The sequence below is a fragment of the Ostrinia furnacalis genome, unplaced genomic scaffold, assembly GCF_004193835.3.
Source record: "Ostrinia furnacalis isolate ACB-3 unplaced genomic scaffold, ASM419383v2 OfSCF0890, whole genome shotgun sequence".
Classification (NCBI taxonomy): domain Eukaryota; kingdom Metazoa; phylum Arthropoda; class Insecta; order Lepidoptera; family Crambidae; genus Ostrinia; species Ostrinia furnacalis.
The window spans coordinates 53,623-77,839 of record NW_021131129.1 but is presented as its reverse complement, the minus strand read 5'-3'; the positions used below and the strand labels follow the sequence as shown (position 1 = coordinate 77,839).

The following is a 24,217-nucleotide window of genomic DNA, read 5'->3' as shown; positions in this document are numbered from 1 at the left end:
AGTGCAGTGAGAGGCGCGCGAAGAGCCCGTACGTAGCGCGCCATGGCTCTGCGCGCTTTGTTTATCGTGTCGACGCTTATCGCCGCTGGCGACGCCGTGTACAACCGCGAGCGCGACCGCCTCCGCGCCGACCCGCGCTTGCTGGACCGCGCCTGCGAGCTCAGCTCCTGCTACCCCGCCACCGGCAACCTGCTCATAGGCCGCGAGGCCCGCCTCTCCGCCTCGTCCACGTGCGGTGTGCACGGCCGTGAACGCTACTGCATCGTATCCCACTTGGAGGACCGGAAAAAATGCTTTTGGTGCGACTCTACCAACAGCACCATACACAAACCCCACTTGAATCATCGAATTCAAAACATAATTTACAAGTTTCTACCCGGAACGAGAAACAAATCGTGGTGGCAATCGGAAAATGGAAAAGAAAATGTTACCATTCAACTTGATATGGAAGCGGAATTTCATCTTACGCATCTTATAATACAGTTTAAAACCGTGACTCTGGATCCTTGTAAAGACACATTTTTGGGGTAAAAACCTTTCCTTTAATGAAATGAAGTTTAGAACTAGGCTTTCAAATGGTACCAATGTTGGTGGGAAGTGGACGTTTGATAAGTGCTTGTCGCGGAAGGTGCGATTTATTTGATGCCGAGTGTATATTAGTAAAACGACCGTTACCAATAGACTATGATTCACCTTGTGCAAATGTGGGTCCCGAAGATGTTACAGTATCAACAAGTTTGCCTGCTAATCAACGTAGTGTTTTGGTTACGCCGCCAGTGTGCTTAGAAAAGGATAAAGATACAGAAATAAGGATATATTTAGGTAGACAAGATGGCCGAACATCAAATGCAAGAGCATCATCGCTAATTGACTCCATTGTTCTTATTCCGTCTTTTGATGACATACCCTTCTTCGCAAATAGAAGTGATTTGAAAGAGGAGTTTGACCTATCGGTCAAACTATTGATTGTGGAAATTCATATTAGGTACTACAGCCTTAATAGAGACACAGTGCCAGAAATTTGCAAAAAATATCATGCTAGTATTGGATTTTACATCCGCAATGGCACTGAATCATGCCAGTGTGATCCTTCAGGATCAAAAAGTCATCAGTGTAACTCCTACACAGGATACTGTCAATGTGTGAAAAATATCGTCGGACCCAGATGCGACCGCTGTGCGCCAGGCACATATGGTTTTAGTAAATTCGGCTGCAAGCGCTGCGACTGCAACAGCATAGGTTCACTTGATAATTTTTGCGATGCTACAAGTGGTCAATGCAAATGTAGAGCCAATACATACGGATGCGCATGTGACCTATGTCAGCCTGGTTATTATAACTTCCCGAATTGTCAACAATGCGACTGTAATGGTCATGCAATGGAATGTGACGATAGAACTGGTGCATGTAAAGAATGTAGAGACTTCACCGAAGGCCACAGATGTGAGCGATGCATAGATGGATATTACGGTGATCCTCGACTTGGTGTAGATATACCTTGCCGTCCTTGTCCTTGTCCAGGTGTTAAAGGTGATCCTAACAAGAGCAGTCACGCTGATCGATGTGAATTAGACTCCGAAACGAAAGATGTGGTGTGTGATTGTAAAGAAGGATATGCCGGTCTTCTTTGTGATGTGTGCGCTGATAACTACTTTGGAGACCCTATTAAAGGAACCTGTGAAAAATGCGAGTGTAATGATAATACCGATATTACAAAACCTGGTAACTGTGATCCTTATACTGGTAAATGTTTACAATGCTTACATAATACAGCAGGTGACCATTGCGAAGTTTGTCAAGAAGGATATTACGGTAATGCAGTCGAAAAAGCTTGTTATAAGTGTAACTGCTCTGTTCTTGGAACAAACTTTACCAGAGGAAATTGTGATGGTATCACAGGTCAATGTCCATGTTTCAACAATGTTAAAGGTGTAAATTGTGATCAATGCACAGATAATCACTGGCGAATAGCAGTGGGAACAGGGTGTGACCCTTGTGAATGTGATCCTATAGGATCTTTATCACCTCAATGTAATCCCTATATTGGAAAATGTGATTGTAAACCTGGTCATGGAGGAAGACAATGCGATCAGTGTCAGGAAAATCACTGGGGTGACCTGAATTTGGAATGTCATGAATGTGAATGTGACTTACGTGGATCTATATCACAACAATGTATGAGAGAAAATGGATCATGTATATGTAAGCCTGGTATTGGCGGATACAATTGTGACTTATGTGCTCGAGATATTACAAAACCTGGTAACTGTGATCCTTATACTGGTAAATGTTTACAATGCTTACATAATACAGCAGGTGACCATTGTGAAGTTTGTCAAGAAGGATATTACGGTAATGCAGTCGAAAAAGCTTGTTATAAGTGTAACTGCTCTGTTCTTGGAACAAACTTTACCAGAGGAAATTGTGATGGTATCACAGGTCAATGTCCATGTTTCAACAATGTTAAAGGTGTAAATTGTGATCAATGCACAGATAATCACTGGCGAATAGCAGTGGGAACAGGGTGTGACCCTTGTGAATGTGATCCTATAGGATCTTTATCACCTCAATGTAATCCCTATATTGGAAAATGTGATTGTAAACCTGGTCATGGAGGAAGACAATGCGATCAGTGTCAGGAAAATCACTGGGGTGACCTGAATTTGGAATGTCATGAATGTGAATGTGACTTACGTGGATCTATATCACAACAATGTATGAGAGAAAATGGATCATGTATATGTAAGCCTGGTATTGGCGGATACAATTGTGACTTATGTGCTCGAGGTTACCTTGGAGAAGCTCCCGATTGCTACGCCTGTGGAGAATGTTTCGATAACTGGGATCGCCTTATTAATGATTTACGTATCCAAACTGATTATGCTATCGGAAATGCCAGCAAAATAAAAGTCGTAGGTGCTACAGGTGCTTACACTAGAGATTTTGATGAAATGACTAAGAAGTTAGCGGAAGTAGAAAACATGCTTCAAAGCGCTAAAATGGGGCAAACAACAGTTAAAGACCTTTTATCAAATATCAGTAGCTTACAAGATCAACTAACGTCAGTAGAACATAAAGTTAAAGATGCCAATGATAATCTCAATGACATAACATCAAAAATCAATTTAGGTAACGTCACATTAGATGGACTAAGAAACAACATTCAAAACTTGAAAGGTAAGACCATTGAACTTGGCAGCAATGCAACGAAATTGCAAGAGGCCAATCTAGAAGGCGCCCTAAACTTAACTAGAGAAGCAAAACAAAGAGCTGTCAAAGCATCAGATGAAGCAGAAGGAGTACAAACAATAATTGCTAATACCGATAGGCAAATCAAAAATACAGACAGGTTAATTGAATTGCAGTATACAAACTTTAATAATACACAAAATGAAAATGATAAAAAGCTAGATGATATTNAAGACGCCACGCTTACTCAGTACAATTTGATTTTGATTTCATATTATACTATTTATTCCTTTCATATACTTTCATTGCCTATTTCAAGACCTTCACGTTTTATTTTGCGACAAAGGGTCGATCCTAAGAGTACGAAAGAGTTCGTTCGTTCGTTCGTTTCAGTCGAAAGACGTCCACTGCTGGGCAAAGGCCTCCCCCAAGGATTTCCACAAAGACCGGTCCTGCGCCGCTCGCATCCAGGCGCCTCCCGCGACCTTCACAAGATCGTCGGTCCACCTAGTGGGAGGCCTGCCCACGCTACGTCTTCCGGCTTGTGGTCGCCACTCAAAAACGAAAGAGTACGAAAACTCATTCTTTGTATAATGGTTAAGGTTTAAACGCTACGCTGGTTCAATTAAAGTAGACAAATATTATGGATTTGTGATTGTCCTTCAGCACCAAAACAACCTTTCTGCTCCCTTTACCTTCAATAGAAAACGGTTAACAATTTCCTAGCCAATGTTGAACTTTACGTTATCCATAGACGATAATAAACCCTTATTTATCTTCAACTTTCCCTGGTTGTCTGAGCTCGCAGATTTCTCTTTGTATTTACAAACTTCTGAAATTTACAAATAGCTATCTCCCCTGAAACTGTAAACTTTACTCATTAATAGAAGGTACGGGGTTGTGCTTTAAATTTATCTCTGTAGGTAAAGTTTATTTATATGCTCGTAGTGTACCTACCAGCACATTTGACTATTTTTTATTTATTTTTGTTGTAATGTAGTACCTATTATAACCAAATAACCTGTCACAGTGTTATCTTGATGAGCCAGCGACTTGAGTCTTAGGTAATTTAAATGTAACCATTTAGTTCGTATAATAACAAAAACTAAAAAATATAATAGGCAATGTAGGTCTACATTCAAAGTAAAGCCGATTGATAAAACTTTAATAAGTTGGCCTTATGAAGCCTTTACATGTCTCATAATCTTTTAATATCCTATAATGTTTCCATAATGTAAAACGACCAGTTTAATGTTCTGAATAACATATCAAAGTTTGTACATATCCTGCTGAACACGGTGTGTAATAAATTATAGATCCATGGTGTATAGATTGTATCTACTGCGTAACTTTATAAATAGTCACCATATTACCCTCGCACATATCGACGTTTATTAATGTATCTGGGGGCACGGCAGTGCCCCCACCAAGTCGAGCAAAAAAGCGGCACGGCCGTACCATCCTTTTCTCGAAGCAATTCAGGCCATTTTCGACCGCCTGTAACTTCGTTGTGGATAAAACTAGAAGGCTGAATTTTCATTAGCTATGCAGGAATTGTAAAGACACGGTATATTTAAAATTTCATTCAATTTGAACCAGTAGTTTAAGAATTATAACGGGTCAAAGTTACTTAATTTTGTCACTCACTGACTCACTGACTGACTCACTGACTGACTCACCGATCATCAAAACTCTAAGGCACTTCTAGCAGACCTAGAAGCTTCAAATTTGGAATATAAGTAGTGTTTGGTGTATGAATCAAGGAAAAACTAAAATATTTGGGGGCACGGTAGTGCAACCGCCAAGTCGAGTAAAATTTTTCATTTTCTAGATACATAACTGCTGTCTACAAAATACAAAAAGAAATAAGATCCCATCAAAAACAATACTTGTCAAAAAAACCAAGTCTCGCAACTCAGTTGTTCTACGGTAAAAAGTTGTGAGATCCATGTAATACCAAGTCCAGGCCAGGAAATCTTTAACGTTTTACATAAAATATTGACTTGGCCATCGCATGAAAACACGTGTAAATTAAATTATTTCGTGCGATGGCCAAGTCAATATATTTATGTAAAACGTTAAAGATTTCCTGGCCTGGACTTGGTATTACATGGATCTCACAACTTTTTACCGTAGAACAACTGAGTTGCGAGACTTGGTCTTTTTGACAAGTATTGTTTTTGATGGGATGGGGTTATTTTCAGCTGCGACTCGAGTATGACGTCTTTCAGGCCACCAACCCTAAAGATTATTGTTGTTTGGAAATATTCCCTTATGAATATTAATACGATCAAAAGATTGAACGTACGTTTGCGTACGAAGGTGCGATGGTTCTATGTATATATAATATAATTTATACATGCTACAGATTACTTGGTTGAATTTGACTTAAAAATGCTTGTGATACGAGTGGGTGAGCGGCGATGTTCTTCACATCAGCCTTCCTCGGATCTCGAGTCGGCCAGTCCAACACCTTGCATCGTTCGGCTATCGTCGCTTCTACCTCTATTATAATAATTAACTTTTTAAAAAAATAAAACCGACTTCAAATGCGTGAACACAAAAAAAACTAAAAATTAAAAATATTGCGTATAAAAAAGTTCATCTCCAATTTTCCACCCTTGGGGGTGAAATATTTTCTTCAAATTCGCATGAAACCACCCTTTTGATAATACCTATTCAACAAAAAAATAATCGTTCAAATTTATTTATAATCAGCGGAGATATTGCGTATAAAAAAGTTCATCCCCAATTTTCCACCCTTGGGAGTTGTTTTTTCTATTATTAAATTTAAATGGGACCACCCTTGAGGTATTACCTATACGCCGAAAAAAAATTTGTTCAAATCGGTTCATAATTGGCGGAGTTATCGCGTAACAAACATAAAAAAAAAACATACGGGTCGAATTGAGAACCTCCTCCTTTTTTGAAGTCGGTTGATAAAATGTACTCTCTAAAAGGGCCACAGTCGACAAATGCTATTTTTATCATCGGCATGCGACTGCACGCGAAATCTCAGATCACCGATGCTAATGAAGCATGCTTGTAATTAACTCGTTAAAATACAGGATTCCGATACCGAATAATTCGCGAAATCGCGATGCTGTATCGATCGAACGCAGAAAACCTCCAAAACGTAATTCAGCATCGATAAAATAAATTAGTCGCAAAATCGTCGATGCTTAAAGAAGCATGCTGCTATTGCTGAATTCCAATCTTCCTAGCACATGCGATGCCAGTCAGTCACTACGCCACAGTTCTTAGAAGAATAAAACATGGTTTTCCTGTTACCAAATTCAATTTATTTAAGTGTAGAGCAAATTTAAGTGTAGAGGAAGAGTACCACCACACTTCTGTGCCATGTCGTAGGCGTTTTCCCTTCGAGGATGACGGAATTGAACAGCTTCTGAAGAGCCCTCAGTACCGGCGTTCCACCTGCCTTCAAAAGCTCAGCCGTGATTCCATCATCACCCGGTGCCTTGTTGTTCTTCAGCTGTTTGAGAGCCATTCTAATCTCGTACAGACTGACGTCCGGGATATCTTCGGTATAGTGTCGGGTCAGTCTAGCTCTTGGGTCTTCGGCTAGATTTGTGACAGGTGCACGTACACTCGTGTATAATTGTCCGTAGAACTTCTCGACCTCTTCCAATATCTCCGGCCCCGACGAAATGGCTCTGCCATCCTCTGTCTTCAGCTTGGTCAGTTGACTTTGGCCAACAGACAGATCTCTTGCGAACACTTTAGAGCCCTTGTTTCGCTCAATCGCCTCTTTAATACGGTCTGTATTAAATTGGCGTAGGTCGCGAGTCAAAGACTTGGAGATCTGTCTGTTAAGGCGCCGATACTGAGCAGCATCTTCAGAGGACTGCAGAACCAAGTTCCGTCTCTCTTCCATGAGTTGATTGGTGAGATCAGAGATCTTTTTGGTTCCTTTTGAACGACGGGTTTTAAAGAACTTAGACCCAGTCGTTTGGACAATTTCCACGAACCTGTCATTGTATTTGTCCACATTTTCGCAGTCTCCTAGGCATTCGAAACGATTTTGCAACTCGAGCTGAAAGCTTTCGGGGTTTTGGAGTTGGATGGGCGCTGGGCGGAGCGTAGACTTCATCAGTCGACATCTCTCGAGCTTGGGTCTGATATTCAATGTGCCTCTTACCATTCGGTGATCGCTTCCTGTTTTGACCGAATTGATCACAGAGACATCATTGAATATATGCTTCTTCGTCGACAAGATGAAGTCTATCTCATTTTTTGTAGCGCCATTGGGATGCAGCCATGTCCACTTTCGCTGTTTTGGCTTTCTGAAGAAGGAGTTCATCATAAAGAGGCCCTCCCTCTCCATAAAGCCAGCCAGCAGTTGGCCACGTGCGTTCCTCTCTCCGTACCCAAATTGCCCCACTTTCGGCTCATTATCGCTTCGTTTACCTAGCTTCGCGTTGAAGTCCCCCATCACAACGGTAAAATGGGACCGGGAGCCATGTATGGCTCTGGAAATATCCTCATACATACGTCATATCTCCAAAACTGTTTACCACCGCCCTGGAAGATGTCTTCAAGCTTCTGGACTGGAACGGATTTGGCATAAATATCAACGGCGAGTACATCACCCACCTTCGATTCGCGGACGATATCGTAGTCATGGCTGAGACCTTGGAGGATCTAGGCACAATGCTCGATGGCCTCAGTAGAGCCTCTCAACAAGTGGGCCTCAGAATGAACATGGACAAGACAAAAATCATGTCTAATGTCCGTGTTGCACCCACTCCTCTGAAGGTTGGAGACTCTACACTCGAAGTTGTCGACAATTATGTATACCTGGGACAAACAGTCCAGTTAGGTAGGTCCAACTTCGAGAAAGAGGTCAATCGTCGAATCCAACTCGGATGGGCAGCGTTCGGGAAGCTTCGCCATATACTCATGTCCGAAATACCGCAGTGTCTCAAGACGAAAGTCTTCGAGCAGTGTGTGTTGCCAGTGTTGACATATGGATCCGAAACGTGGTCGCTTACTATGGGCCTCATAAGAAGGCTCAAGGTCACCCAAAGGGCGATGGAGCGGGCTATGCTCGGAGTTTCCCTGCGTGATCGAATCAGAAATGAGGAGATCCGTAGGAGAACCAAAGTAACCGACATAGCTCGCAGAATTGCTAAAATCAAGTGGCAGTGGGCGGGGCACATAGCTCGTAGAGACGATGGCCGTTGGGGCAGGAAAGTTCTCGAGTGGCGACCACGGGCTGGAAAACGTAGCGTGGGCAGGCCTCCTACTAGGTGGACCGACGATCTGGTAAAGGTCGCGGGAAGAGCCTGGATGCGGGCAGCGCAGGACCGTTCATTGTGGAAAACCTTGGGGGAGGCCTTTGTCCAGCAGTGGACGTCATTTGGCTGAAACGAGAGCAAATTACTCCCGGTCCCGACTCGCTTGCTTCCTGGACTCTGATTCCCTTTTGTCCCAAATCGGGGACTTCCGCGATTTTCACTAAACAATTCAGAAATATCTTAACGACGCGACGGTTCAAGTGACGTGGAATTTCAGAATTGAGTTATTTTAACAGCCAAATTAATTTACCTTTGTTTAGGTACGGTTTCTTTGGAAAATTTCGTGTTTTCCTAATTATATTAATTAAAGGCACCTTAGTCTGGTTTGCATTGCGACTTCAACATAGTATTTCATACTTAAGCAATTACTGCTAGTATATGTTAAGATTTTTTTTATGCAGAACAAGGTAGATTAGACCGCAATCGCATCTGATTTTAAGTGAGATGCAGTCGAGGATAGTACATGCATACCTGCCCTGTAAGTTCCTATTCACTGTCGCCTTAAAAGGTCAGGATTATAGTGTAGTACGTGCGTAGTGTAAGCCTACTATTTTCAACTTAAAAACTTTTGTACCGCAATTGTATTTTCTGTAAAACTATTTTCGCTAGTTACTTCACTATTTCGCCCCATTTATTCTTAAAATAACTACTTTCTGTCTAATCTAAGTCAAGTTCAGCTCCGGATCTCAACCGGCCGCCCACCAGGCCGTTAGGCCCGTCAGGCCCGGTTTAATTTCCTAAGATACAGCCCAATATCCGGCTCTAGCAAGCTGGCAACCCGCCAAGATGCATTTGGTAAGCTTGAACGTACACTAATCACGGAATGTCAGGATGTACAGCTGGGTAGTTGGAAGGCTTGTCAAATTCGCCTCCAGTTTTGAACACATTTTTGACAGAAAATAGTGCTTTTTGCGGCACTTCTTCTCTGCGCGTCTTTACTTTTCCACTTTTGACAGACAGTGATGATTGAGTTCGTTGCGGCGCTTTTTCTCACTCAGCACTTGTCAAATGATTTTCGAGAAGCGCTGGGAGGATAAAATATCGATGTAAAGGAGAAAGAGCAAAATCATTTAGTCCAAACATTGTTTTTTAATTTAATTTCAACAAGATGCACTGCATTTTAATTGTAATCTTGGAATAATCATCAAAAATAAATAAAATGCAGCCCAAATGTAGGTAAGTTAGGTTTTGAGGCAAAAAAATACATCTTTAATTTTATTTTCCCATTGAAATGAACTTATATAAATCAGTGTTAACGAGTATTGTTAGCTAATTACCACCGTAAACTAGTAGTTTAAACTAACAAGGAAATTCAGTACCTTTGTATAGTTAATTAGGTAACAAACAAGATGTTTAGCATTACACGTCTCGGGAATGTTTGCTTTTGGTAATTGAACGTTGTTGGCTTCGAATTCACTTCACGTAAACACGTGATGCCTTCTCTGAAATACCTACTAAGCATTTCGAGTTGGAATGTCACGAAATTCTACTCGATTGGCGACAGAATGTTACCTAAGTTACTGGATACACATTTGTATAATCGCATGTCAATTGATTTTAAGGACTACATTGGAGCTAACTTAATCATATAACAGTCACACAACAATAACTATAATAATAAAGAAATCGCAGTAAGGAACCATAGACTTGGCACGACTTTGTCTAGATTTCATTACTTTTTAGAGATAAACAAGCAGCTCCATCGAGACTTGGCTAGTTTTTTACAGAATGTTTTTGGTGGTACATTTTCCTTTTCTAGGTACTTATTTAAAAGTCTCTATAGAAATAAATCATAAATAAATTGAATCATAAAAACTTATCCTTGTCAAATAAACCGCCAGTAATTTACCTATACTTGTAACTTAATTTCAGGAGCCAAAATACCTGAAACACATTACATTCATGCTTAATATTCCACGTTTACTGTTACGATGCCACGATGACACTAATTTCACGGCGATTGGCCTAAAATATAGCCATTTCATAGAGATACTGATCACTTCGTTCTGTCCTTTCGTCATGTAAAAAGCCGGAGGGGAATACATTTTGCTTTGTAACAAGTGTGAAATTACGTACATTTTTTCATGTCATGACGTCATTTTACACAATATTTTATAAAATGTTATGTTGTACTACGAGTCTGTAGAAGTTAATTAAAAGCCATAAAAGTTATTTATTTCCTGAAAATAGGCTTTTAAAAAGCGCTTTACACGTCCCAATTTTAACCCTACCTCTGCTTCGGCACAATAATGGCCCAGTGCTGAGAAAAAGCAGCGAAAGAAACTCAGTCACTTTTAACAGTGAAGAGTTTCATGAACGCACAGTAGGTAAGTTATACATTTTTTTTGCAAAAAAAAAATATATTACATTGACTTAATAATGCAAAAAAAGTGTAACTCTGTGTGCTTTCGACTTTACAACATTCAACATTCATACGTTTGTGACCAATCAAAAAACTAGGTTAATATGCAAATGCATAGGTAGAAAAAAATCCTATTGGCGTGTTAGAAATCCACAAGGGGCGTAAGTGTTAAGTCGTTAGTTACCAATACCGCACGATACTGACTTGTTTGCACAATGAAGGCCACAATCACGCGATTCAGTATTTTAACTATTACAAAGGTATTAAAACCATACAGCTGGCGTGAAGTGTGACGTAATTGACAACAAGTGTGTGAATAACGCCCGTATTCACAAACGTTACTATGAGGTCTCACAGTAGGTACGTGTGGACGCACAGGGGCACGTGGGACACACGAACCAATCACAGAGCTCTATTCAACGCTGCGCGTTCGATTTGCTACTTCACTTAAAGCATCGTTTGAGAATAGGGACGTAAATATATTTACCTACAGGTGAAATAAATAAAATTGAGTTCTTTTACAGACTACCCATGGAAAACGGTACTGACATTAATACCCTGGATATACATCGTAATTTTCCTCTGCCAGCTCATGCCCCGAAAAGCTCTCGTAACAAAAAAGCCCGCTGTCCATTTCGCCGCCCATTCGAAAGCTTTAGACAATAAAAGCTTCCTTGTACGTCATTTGTCCGTCATGCTGACGTACAAAGCGTTAACCCGTTGACGGCCTTTGTGCGGCGCGCATTGTGGGCAAATGTCAGAGTGACTGATGGCCGCGGTAGGGTTAACGGAAGGATTATACTCTTTTAGAATGTTCGTCGTAATTTTTACCTACTGTCCGGTACTTTCTAAACAGAATATTATGTTCTAAATTACATTATGGTTTTAATTACCCCCGACGTAAAAAATGTGTTATGTTTTAATGTCACTTTACAAACAACTAAAGGTACAAAGAACTGCAAATGAACTACCGGACCAATACGACCTGCAATATTTCAAGAAGAGAGCGTACTTATAATTTAAACTCTTGAAGTCTTCTTCAAGAGTTTAAATTTTATTATAAGTATCCTCTTGGATGACAATAGTGATTGAGTTTCTTGCGCTGCTTCTTCTCAGCACTGGCCCATTTATTGTCCCGAAGCAGTGGTAGGGTTAATACTGGGACGTGTAAAAGTGCTTTTTAAAAGCCTACTTGCAATAACTTTTTAAAAAAATAAAACCGACTTCAAATGCGTGAACACAAAAAAAAACTAAAAATTCAAAATATTGCGTATAAAAAAGTTCATCCCCAATTTTCCACCCTTGGGGGTGAAATATTTTCTTCAAATTCGCATGAAACCACCTTTTGATAATTAAAACCTATTCAACAAAAAAATAATCGTTCAAATTGATTTATAATCGGCGGAGATATTGCGTATAAAAAAGTTCATCCCCAATTTTCCACCATTGGGGGTTGTTTTTTCTATTATTAAATTTAAATGGGACCACCCTTGAAGTATTACCTATACGCCGAAAAAATATTTTTTCAAAACGGTTCATAATTGGCGGAGTTATCGCGTAACAAACATAGAAAAAAAAAACATACGGGTCGAATTGAGAACCTCCTCCTTTTTTGAAGTCGGTTGAAAAGAAAATGAGTTTTATGAATTTTTATTATACCTTAAAGGCCGACAACGCACCTGTAACTCCCCAGTACTACGGGTGTCTATGTGCGGTTGTAATCACTTACCATCAGGTGATCCGTCTGTTCATTTGTCTTCTGTCCCATAGAAAAAACCTACTTAGGATGCAGGGCATGTCTCAAATTGAAAGAGCTTTAAAAATACCAGAGCCATTGAAAATTCATACAAAATGAGTTGATATTTACAAGTGGTCCCAATCCCTTTGCTCGTCGTCGCAATTTCATCCGATGACAAATAGCGATAATCCCCATAAGTGGATGGAGTCCCTTGTGTACAGACATAATAAAGAGAGGGTTAGAAATGCCACTTCCCTGACTCCATTTAGAAACCACCAGGAATGAGATTAATTTAGGTGGGTACTTCGTTAATAACTACTCAATATGGTATGGACTTATTACTTAACTGGAGGTTTTTATCGATCGTGTGGGGCCAAAAGATATTTTTCAAATCAAAAGGTCTTAAAAATTCAATAACGCCAATGCATTTAAACCAACCAATTTTTAAGTGTCAAGCCTCAAATCATATACAAAGTCCGAAATTGCCAAAAAAATATCCACCTCTACCTATGCTAAATGAAATTATACTTTTCTGGACAGTTCCAACCTCCACAAAGTCATTGACCTCTTCGAGACATCGTGAACTGATAGTCAATAAACAAAAGCAATGCTTCGTGGCGATGGTCCCGGAGTCCCCTGAAAAATAACCCTATATACGCCAAGGGCCCCATGCATAGCATTTTCTACGAGTATCCGATGGTATAGTTACGCCACTGTACAAAAGTAATCGCAAAATTCGCCCGATGGAACTGTAAAGCAGCCCTTCTGATCGTTCCCCCACAATGCAACAAACCCTGTCAAATGTCCCGACCTCCTTTATTGGGATGGATCACAGCACATTATGCTAAGCTTTTGTAAGCTCGTACAAAAAATTGCGAGTAATCTATACTAAACATTATAAATGCGAAAATAACTCTTTCTGTCTGTTTATTCCGTTTTAAAACGCAACCAATTTCAGTTAATTTTGTATTTATAAAAAACTTTTAATAAAATACAATATTATTGCTGTTTAATGAAATTAAATGCGCATACAACAAAGTAGGACTAGTTAGATAATGCTATTAAGAGACAAGTACGTGTAATATGCAAACATCAGGACAAAGGTGACTGAGTTTCTTCCGCCACTTCTTCTCAGCACCAGCCCATACGTTGTCCCGAAGTGGTGGTAGGGCAAGCTATATTTGTGACATGTATTAGTGCCCTGGAAAGGGCCTATGTACTGAATAAAATATTTGAATTTGAATTCCACAACCCGTCTGGCCAACACGGAAAGTAAAGCCAAATTTTCTATTTACCACTGTCGTTTACTAAAATGTCGTGCACCTGCAGTGAACACTAAAATGGTGATGATGATGATGAATTTTATTAATTACACGTTTATTTATAGTCCCATTATAGACGGAACAAGTCCATAACTAAGCAAATTGAGTCAAGGTTTCAGAAACAAGTCGCGAACAGCTGTCGGGAGTTGGTGACAAGTTCCGAACTGCAAGGAACTAATTAGTGAAGTTTATTAGTCGCGCTTACATGCAATTTACAAACTAAACTAGAATATTGTTAAACCCTGGTTTTCCAAAATAAATAAATAAACAAACAGACAGAGAAACAAAACAAACAAACAGACAGACAGATAAGTACTTAGAGCCCAAATAATTTTGACGTTCATGGTCTAAATTGATTAAAGATTTTTCATTTTCATAGCTTTGGCTGGTGCTGAAAAAAGTAGTGATAGAAACGTCTATTATTGACAAACATGAGAGCTTCTTTGCTTGGAACTCGCTATTTTTGCGATATTTCGAATTTTGTATATACCTATCAAAATAAACAAAAACACTCGGCAAAAAAGCTCTCTATAGGCCTCGTTCTTGAATATTTCTCTCGTTTTTCACCTTATTGAAACTTGCTATTTGAATACTGAAATGTCAAAGTCAAAGTCAAAGTCAAAATTTCTTTATTTGTTTAGACTAATAAATAGTTCTTACAAATCGTCATTTTGCTCTTAAGGAGCCTCTACATGTCTCATAATCTTTTTACCCTACCAGCGCTTCGAGACCAACATTTGGCAAGTGCTGAGAAGAAGCGCCGCAACAAACTCAGTCACCACTGTCTGCCGGTTAATATAAATAAATAGAAATAGCAGTAGTAGGTACATTCGATTCAGGAGCAGTTCACTGAATTTACCATGCATTCTTGTATAGTGTATAATGGGTATACAAAATTGCGTGGTATATTAAACAAGGTAGTGACGTGCTAATATCTAGACTTACAGATTACATACTTAAATACTAGTAGAAATGACTCGCATACATAAATTGGAATAACTTGGATTGACTAGTCCCCGAAAGCAGCGCCTGTTCACAGACATGACGAGTGAACCAGCCATCGCTTCACTCGACCATATTAGAGGGAATGTAACGACCCGCCTCACTACGCCACCACCCCAGAGACATTTTAGTGAGAATGACAATACCAAGTTATCTCTTAGAGAAAAAAAAACAATAATAAAGCTAAGTAACAGTCCAGATTGAGAAGCATGACACTATAACATTTTAGAAAATTTTATTAGATTAGTTTATACATTACTTTTCATAGCACGATTTTAATTCTTTTTAGTGCGAGCATGAGAGGACCATAATCCTACTCCCAGGATGACTTATCATTAAGAAAATCTCGAGTTGTATAATAGGCTTTTTTAAGCATGTGATCTTTAACTATACCTTTAAATTTAATGATGACCATTTCATGTCAAACGTCAAACTACATACATTTCAACCTACATAAAGTGCTGAAGCAGGTAAAATCCAGATTTATTTTATGCCCTAGAAGAAAAAAGGAAGTTATTCAAGTGGTCCCCAGTTACTTTGTGGAATTTATGGAGGCACCACGTTTCACACCCCCATAAAACTGGCTTTAAACCCATGGATATTGTTGGGAAAATGACGTTATCGACACAACCGTAATAAATTTTATAAGCACCTTTTTTTAGATCATGAGTTTTAACGATAAGTAGTGAAAACTAAACTTAGTCCAAATCTAACTCTACACCAAAAATCATCAGTTTAAACTTAAAAATTTGACGAACAAGTTACTTTCAAAGTCAAAGCTTTCTTTCTTAGGTAGTTCCAAAAAAGAAACAGAAAATGCTTTCAAAAAATGTTTACTTAAAAAAATGCGACTTCAGCGCAACCCTTTCGAAGCTAACCCAATATAGAAGTCTGTGTAACGTCTGATCAATTTATTTTAATTGCAGTTGGCGCTTGAGGAGACATGTTTTCAGAAACTCGTTTTATTTATAATTGGGGTACGATTTTAATGTTAATTGGCGACGATGATCGTTTGCCATCAAGTTTTGTTGATTACTTTTATAATTATTTGAGTAATATCATGGACATTTGGCAGAGATGACACTAAGATGGAGAAAATTGGTCATTTATCTTAATATTATTTGTGTTTTCCCTGTGAGAGTTGTGAGACTCTTGTCGCAACTCATAAAATATGACGTAAATGTTAAGAGCAACTTTTATTCACATCGTAAAAATCATTCCAAAACGACCAATATAATATCTTTGTTGTCAGAGCTGTCGCCCGGCAAGCGAAAATTACGAGAAACAGGTTCATGTATCAATCATCAATTTTGATTTGATTGATTTGATCAAAGTAAAAATCATGTCCAGTTGTTAGCTTACACTATAAATATATCGATATTATTCTACCGATAGCGGCACAACACTAAGGGCCAAATAATCGGCGCGTTACGTCCGCGTCAGTGTTTGGGCAAACACCTTGTTTGCATAATTTGGACGCCCGCGAACTTGCGAAGTGAGCTGTTTTAAAGGGTAACACATGATGACATTATTTTGGCAATGTTTCAGCTGTAAAAATGACGATCTAATCTTTTTCACAAAAACAATTGAAGTGTCTATTTTATAAGTGTGTAGGAGAGTGATAAAAAGAGGTAATCGTGAAGTTCTAACAGTGATTAGGTCAAAAATGTGCATTTTACAGGAGATTGGACGGAAAAAAGCACGCGGGCTTTCATAATCATCTTTCTTCATCTTAATGGCATCAAAAGAGCTTCAGTGACGAAATATTAACTTCTTATTAATTAGTAAACACATCGACGTTGCGCTCAAGTCGCGTTGCAGTCTCGTCGCCTGTGTGCAACATGTTTTTTTTTAAATAATTTCTGTATACCTCTTTTAAAGCAATAAAGTAAAAAAAACTAGGTTACTCGGTTTCATTACGTAATTAAAACAAAAAGAGGTAATGAAAACACGCAAGTGCTTAAAAAAGCTTATTAGCATAATAATATACGAGTAGGTTTAATGCAGAATGTAATAATATTTTTACGCAATTCTTTCACCTGTTAACAGTACTGAAGAAAAGTTATGTTTGACATTTTAAAATATCCCTTTTTTCAACAGGGTTTCTTTTATGACTTCTTTTGTGGCACGTGAACTCTTTTTACGGAGTTTTTATTTTATTTTTGCTCAATTAAAAGCACAAAGTGCGAAGCACTTTAAAGTGCTTAATTTTTAAACTAGAGCCATAACAAATGTACATTTTCAGCGCTTTTTATGTAACCCTTTTAAATGTCAGCTCTTTGAACGAGGTCGGGGTTATTTTGTTACGTTTTTATTTACTGTTTAGTGTTCGTAGTTAATCCGGTACAACATAACGTGGGTTTAAGCATCTTCAGTTCTTTCAGGGTCTTCAATTAGACTTAAGTAAACCTTAATCGTATCCTGATGATCTTCATGCGTTTTTCACCTTCATTGCATTAGATTTTCAGCATATTCTTACAGGCAACGATTATCTACATAAAATTCAAGTCATCTTTAATGTTTTTAACATTTCTCTACATTATCAGTAATTTAAATATTTGAGCTTTTTCATACGCAGAATTAAAATAATAGAGAAAACTTTATTTCGCAATAAGTTCACACTCTTTTCTCTTTAGGTAATCAAGAAATTATTTAGTATCCAATGCAGAGGCACGGCCCTCTTTAATTTCACAAAGGCAAATGAAGCAGCTTTTCTCTTAAACTGGTGAAAATCATTTATTTTTATGTGCTACTAGTTTTTGCCCGCGGCTTCACCCGCGTGAAATTTAGTTTGTCACAGATCGTCGTAAATGATAGCCTATATGTTAACAATAATACTGTAAAGTTTCATCAAAATCCGTCTAGTAGTTTTTGCGTGAAAGAGTAACAAACAAATTGACATCCTGCCTGACATCCAGGCATCCAAATTTTCGCATTTATAATGTTATTAAAATTAATTAATGAATAGTAGGATATCTAAGTACCGAGCTATATAAATTCTACATCAATTCCATTGTCCCCAGGTATGGCAGCCCGCACCACTCGCGATCGCAGTCCGTCAAGGCGGGCAGGTCCCGTACGGGAGAAAGGCAACTCCTGGGCCTGCCGCAGCAGAGGGCGAGGGTCGCTTCCATGCCCAACACTGGGGTTGAAGAGGAGTACTACAGGCTGAGGCACTTCAGTATTACTGGTGAGAACCCCTTATCTTGTTTAGTAGGTATACCTAAATTCTAACTCACAAAACATTTTGCAAGTCAAAGTGGCAGTGGGTCAGCCATAATATTTATCACAGATGGAATTGATGACTACAAAGTTCTCAAATGGTGACAACCTCTCGAAAAAACCGAAAACCCTAGGAAAGTATCTGGCAGTGGCTGGACGAGACCTTGGAGTAGACTGATGTAAGACTGCCAAAGGCTGAAATGAAGATGCGACACTGTGTCAATTTTTGTGGTTATGATTGGTGTTACTTTGTAAGTCTGATGTATTATAAGATCTGCTTGAATATCAGTCTAGTTTACTAATAAAATATTTTTTCCCCGCAGGCAAAGGCGTGGTGAACCGAGGCGACTCGCTGCGCTCGCGTCGCTCCCGCTCCAACACGTCGGTGGCGTCGAGCGCTTCCAGCACGGAAGCGGCCACCAGAGCCTCCGCACCATGTTCTTTGGCGTCCTCTAGGTGAGTGGAAGCAAACTTTGTTCTTTGCCGTCTTTTGGGTGATTTAAAGAAAGAAAGGCTCTTTCTTTGACTCACCCAAAAGACGCCTTGGCTACTTCAAAGTGAGTCTTGTTCTCTGCAATCTTCTAAGTAAGTGGATAAAAGAAACTTGCTCTTGGTGTCTTCTAAATGAGTCGAGAGAAAGAGCCGTCTTCCTTAGCGTTTTCTAGGTGGGTCAAAAGTCGGACCATCTTCTTTGACGTCTTCTAGGTTCCGTCGCTATCGCTGTCGCGTCGAACGCCTCTAGCACAGAAGCGGCCACCAGAGCCTCCGCACCATGTTCCTTGGCGTCCTCTAGGTGAGTGGAACGGGACTATTCCCATCTCTCGTTCCCACCGCTGCAACTCCTGTGTAGCCAGGATCTACAGCTTGACCGCCACAAAAACCCAACCAATGAAGGTCAAGTTTGTCCCGGGGAAAGTTTAACTGTCATTAGGTGAGTGGAAGCATGCCGTGTTCTTTGGCGTCTTCTAGATGAGACAAAGGATGAGCCTTGTTCCCTGCCTAGGTAATTGGAAGAAAATACTCATTACCATTTGAAGTCACAAAAGGCAGAACATTGACACATACAGGGTGGAATTTTGTAATGCCACCTGAAGGGAAAGTACTCTTAATACTGTTGATAGAAACGTGTCTGTGGGCGTGTGAGTGTGTGTTGATAGAAATGGGTGTCTATGGGCGACGGTAATCACTTACCTATCATCAGTGTGCCTACCATGAGTTTACGTTATGTGAGCTCGCTAGCGAATACGTCAAAAAATTCTATGAAGATTTTATTTCTTGAAAGTAGCCGCTAGGGGCGCTGCACAATATGTCATACATTTAAATGTCATTTTTTTACGCAGTCGCTAGCGAGCACACCTAACGTAAACTCATGGTAGGCACACAGGTGATCCATCTGCTCGTTTGCCTACTGTCACATAAAAAAAAAATTACACAAAGAAATTTTTGAAAAGAAAGAAAACTGCATCTAAAGATTTCCGAAAATTCGCTTCCTAAACCATGAAAAAGTACAGGGTGTAAATCCAAGGTTAAATCTCAATCTTAAATCTTAAATCTCAACGTTTATAATCAAAACATCGCTTAATACCTTAACTGTGTACCTACATGCACCTCACGACCCTGGAACACACCTCCACGCTATATTCTTAAGATTTCCACCTGGCCTACTTCTGGGAAGATTTATAGGTAGCCTACTTTAGCAAATGGCCGGCCTTTGACGGTGTCTTCAAACATAACGCAAAGGTTACACTAAAGGTTAACACGACCCCTTTATGGACAGCCTAATAATAAGGAGGTAATTAATGCTTATTATTATATGGAATACTCACCTGACCTAGATATAGATTATAGACAGATGGGTTTTCATAAGACAATCGTGAGGAACACAATAATAATGTAAAATATTTAAAGTATCTACCTACCTTTCATCCAGTAAGCTATTGATCGAAAATGACAAAACAAAATAATAAGCATTTCCAAAACATACTGCTCCAACGATCTCCCGTTTTTTTAAGGGCATCGGTCATTCTGAACTTTTACCAAGACAGTGACTTATTTATTTTCAAACCATTTATTCCACCATTCGTGAGGTGAATCTGCGACAGTTTATCATGAAGCCGCTTAAGATTCGGACAAATCAACGCGTATAACCTGCGTGCGCGATGGCGATAGCGATCCTTCTGATTTCTACTGATCGCCATTGCCTTTTCAGGTTCTAAAATGTCACCTAAACGTATGTATTCCTTCCAGGGACTCGTCAGCAGGCCTCAGTGCGTACAGGGTCCTGGTGTTAGGCGCGCCAGGAGTGGGCAAGTCCAGCCTGGTGGGGCAGTTCATGACCTCGGAGTACCTCCACGCCTACGACACTAGTATAGGTGAGTTTCAACATTATTATTATTACTGACGGGATTGCTAAAGCCCGGTCTCCGAGCACTTAGAATTTTGTCCAATGACCCCAAGCGACACATCCTTATCGCTCGCGCGTAATTATATTACTGTCGCGCTCGCGCTGTAACACTCACTACGGGCGCCCGTCGCACAGTCGCGACAGCAATATAATTACGCGCGAGCGATAAGGATGGGTCGCTTAGGGTCATTGGACAAAATTCTACGTGCTCGGCGACCAGACTATACCATGTACCTTAATTTGAGTTTCCGATATTTCGGCACTGTTGCAAGCACCATGGTCACGGAGTAACTGAGGAAACATGCGGGTGAGATGTTACGGGCAGACATATCGGTTTACCCTCTTTCAGTCTTTTATTACGATTGCCTCCCGTACCACTGTTCACCAACTCACTATTTTCTCGCAACTGTCCTCGACACACAACACTTACAGTATCCGACCGCGGAACTACACTTTGTTCAATTCTCCGGTGTTTCTTCCTCAGTTACTCCGTGACTATGGCGCTTGCAACAGTGCCGAAATATCGGAAATTATTTTATCTTGAGTAAACTAAATATTACTTTATTAATGGCTGGGTGGTTTACCATTTTGGTAAGATTGATAAAGTATTTAACCATTATCCAAAATTTTACAACATTGTGAACTTTTTGCTTAAAGTTATGTTAGTTACTTTTAGTTATCACGAAGTTCCCAAAGTTTAATTTTGTTTTGTACTTATGCTATTGGCAGAATTCGCAATGAACAAATATGTAATTATATTAATTATATGTTCTAGAAGTTGTTTTTATCAAATAAAATACTCCATCAGTTTTGGAGAAAAGCTTGCACTGCACATAACAACCAGTTTATAAGCTTTATAAATACTGGTAAATAAATACAATTTCGAGAAAATTATCTTAAAATATGGGACTGATATCATTAAAAGTTATAAGTACCATTTTAATTGGCATTATAGATTAAATTGTGCTTTATGGTTAGGAATACGTGCCCTGAAAAGGGCTTCACAGAGAACTTCAACTAAACATATTTTTCCTTCCAGACGACGAGTCGGGTGAGCGGTCAGTTTGCGTCCTGCTGGCTGGCGAAGAGTCGGAGATCACCTTCCTGGACGCGCCACCTGACCATGTAGTCGTGAGTCTTCTAAGCATGACCTCATTTCCATCTCCTTTGGTTAGGTACAAGAATATTCAGATTAGAAATAAGCAAGAAGTTCCAAACGCTGCTAAGAGATGGTGCTGGTTGTGCATAAGATCGCGGTGGAATAATTTCATTGAAAGGACACTTAACAATCTATGCCTTACAAAAATGTCATTTGAAACTTAAAACCTAGTTTTTTTAATAAAATAATAGGTTGTGGCAAAGTAAGAGTAAAAGATCTTATAATATTTTTGTATCTCTACCAATTACATCCATTCATGAGCTTAAATCTGAATCAATCAGGATAAGTGACTCATCAAAGTGCATGATCTATTTGTACATTGGAATGAATGGTTTTATCCACAAGTTGAATATCATGTCAAGTTGTATACTAACCCACAGTGCCATGTAAAAAGCAAAAAATTGTTATTGCACGATGCTATGATTTGATGTCACATTGCAATACGAGTAGGTACGTACATGAATGAATTACTATGTTGCATTATGCTTTGCGGTTATCATTACTTACTATATGCCTTGTTAACAATTTGTACATGATGTTAAAAAGTAACTACCTTCAACCACTATTGAGAATTGTTTTGTCCATACAGTAGAACGAAAGAAAATAATCTTAAAGATCTTTCATTTCATTTAAATTAATAGTCATACGCAACGCAGCCCTGTCTAGTCTAGTCTAGCAGATATTTTTATCATTGCCTTATTTGTGTCTCTCTTGATATGATAAATTGATTCTCCCTCCAGTTGGACGGCTGCGCGCACGGCTACTGCGTGGTATACTCGACAGCAGACCGCAGCAGCTTTGCTGAAGCGGAGAGAAGACTGCAGGCGCTATGGGCGGCAGGTCATACCTCCAGGAGAGCCGTCATCCTGGTGGGGAACAAAGCGGACCTCGCGCGGTCCAGGGTCGTGCCCACTGATGGTAAGTCACTCATAAGAAGTCCGCAGTTTCGCAGAAGCGGAGAAAAGACTGCAGGCGCTGTGGGCAGCAGGCCACACCTCCAGGAGAGCCGTCATCCTGGTGGGGAACAAGGCGGACCTCGCGCGGTCTAGGGTCGTGCCCACTGATGGTAAGTCCTCCACACAGCTTCCAGAGGCCGAGAGGAGGATGCAGGGGGCCACACCCCTTGGAGGGCCGTTATCTTGGTGGCTAGGGTCGTGCCCACTTATGGTGAGTCCACAATAGACAGCAACTTCCAGAGGCCGAGAGGAGACTGCAGAGTGGGCCACACTCGTGGAGTGCCGTCATCCTGGTGGGCAACAAGGCGGACCTCGCGCGGTCCAGGATCGTGCCTACTGATGGTAAGTCCTCCACACAGCTTCCAGAAGCCAAGAGAAGACTGCAGGCGCTATGGGCGGCAGGTCACACCTCCAGGAGGGCTGTTATCCTGGTGGGGAACAAGGCGGACCTCGCGCGGTCCAGGGTCGTGCCCACTGATGGTGTCGATATAATATTTCCTCCTATATTCTTCTGATTAAATTGGCTGTGGGTTCCGAGACAGCTATCCCTGAGGACTCAGCTTCACTGATTTTGTTTTTATTGGAGGCCAAGCTGTAGATTCTGTACACAGGAGTTGCAGTAGTGGGAAGAAGTAAGATATGTAAAAAGACACATATTAGGAGCGTAAGAGAAAGATCCACATTGTTGGTAACATGGCACATACCTCTTCATATGCAAGGCAATATACGGCAAGGCATTTTAGCTATTTTCATAGTATAATGTCATACGGCATATTGTTGTGGGGCTCAGCTGCGGACATTGAAACTGTGTTCGTTCTGCAGAAGAGAGCAGTGCGGGCCATTTATAACCTTGGACCCCGATTTCCCTTGAGAGAATTCTTTAAGGAGATTAATATACTGACAGTAGCTTCACAGTTCATTTATGAAAACCTTTTATATGTTCGCAAAAATATAGAGCAATTTACTAGAAAGAGTGATTTACACAAGTTCAATACAAGAAACAAAAATAAACTTGCCGTTCCAAATTTCAGACTGCACAAGATTGGTAATTCATTTATGGGGAAATGTATTAAACTTTTCAATAAATTACCACAAACTGTTGTAGAATTGCCCATTCATAAATTTAAAGCACATATCAAAAGCACCTTAATGAACAAGGGCTACTATAAAGTTGATGATTATATAAAGGATAAAAATGTTTGGAATGTTTAACTACCTAGCTCGCATTAATACTTATGACTATAATTTGTATATTTTAAAGACTGTAAAACCTTGAAAAGGAGGCTGCCAATAGTGACTGAGTTTCTTGCGCTGCTTCTTCTCAGCACTGGCCCATTTATTGTCCCGAAGCAGTGGTAGGGTTATTATTGGGACGTGTAAAAGCGCTTTTTTAAAGCCTATTTGCAAAAATAAATGAATTTTATGAATGAATTTTATGAATTTTTATAACTAACTTCAAAATTGTTCAAGTGTTCGTGTTGTTAAAATCACAAAACAAAAATTAATAAAGGTTTACTTGATGACTTTGCTATTTCAACTGAAAGG

General features: G+C 39.8%; 1 protein-coding gene across 1 annotated transcript; it reads left to right on the top strand.

Moving 5' to 3' along the window:
- On the top strand, positions 1–23,187 carry LOC114350426 (laminin subunit beta-1-like). The gene is made up of 9 exons (XM_028301237.1): positions 1–492; positions 582–1,776; positions 2,317–3,439; positions 17,955–18,121; positions 18,477–18,609; positions 20,401–20,525; positions 21,597–21,688; positions 22,457–22,733; positions 22,913–23,187. Exons 1-9 carry the CDS (start codon positions 43–45, stop codon positions 23,185–23,187), a joined length of 3,837 nt encoding a protein of 1,278 aa, XP_028157038.1. The 5' UTR covers positions 1–42.
- Positions 23,188–24,217: the final 1,030 nt, after the last annotated feature.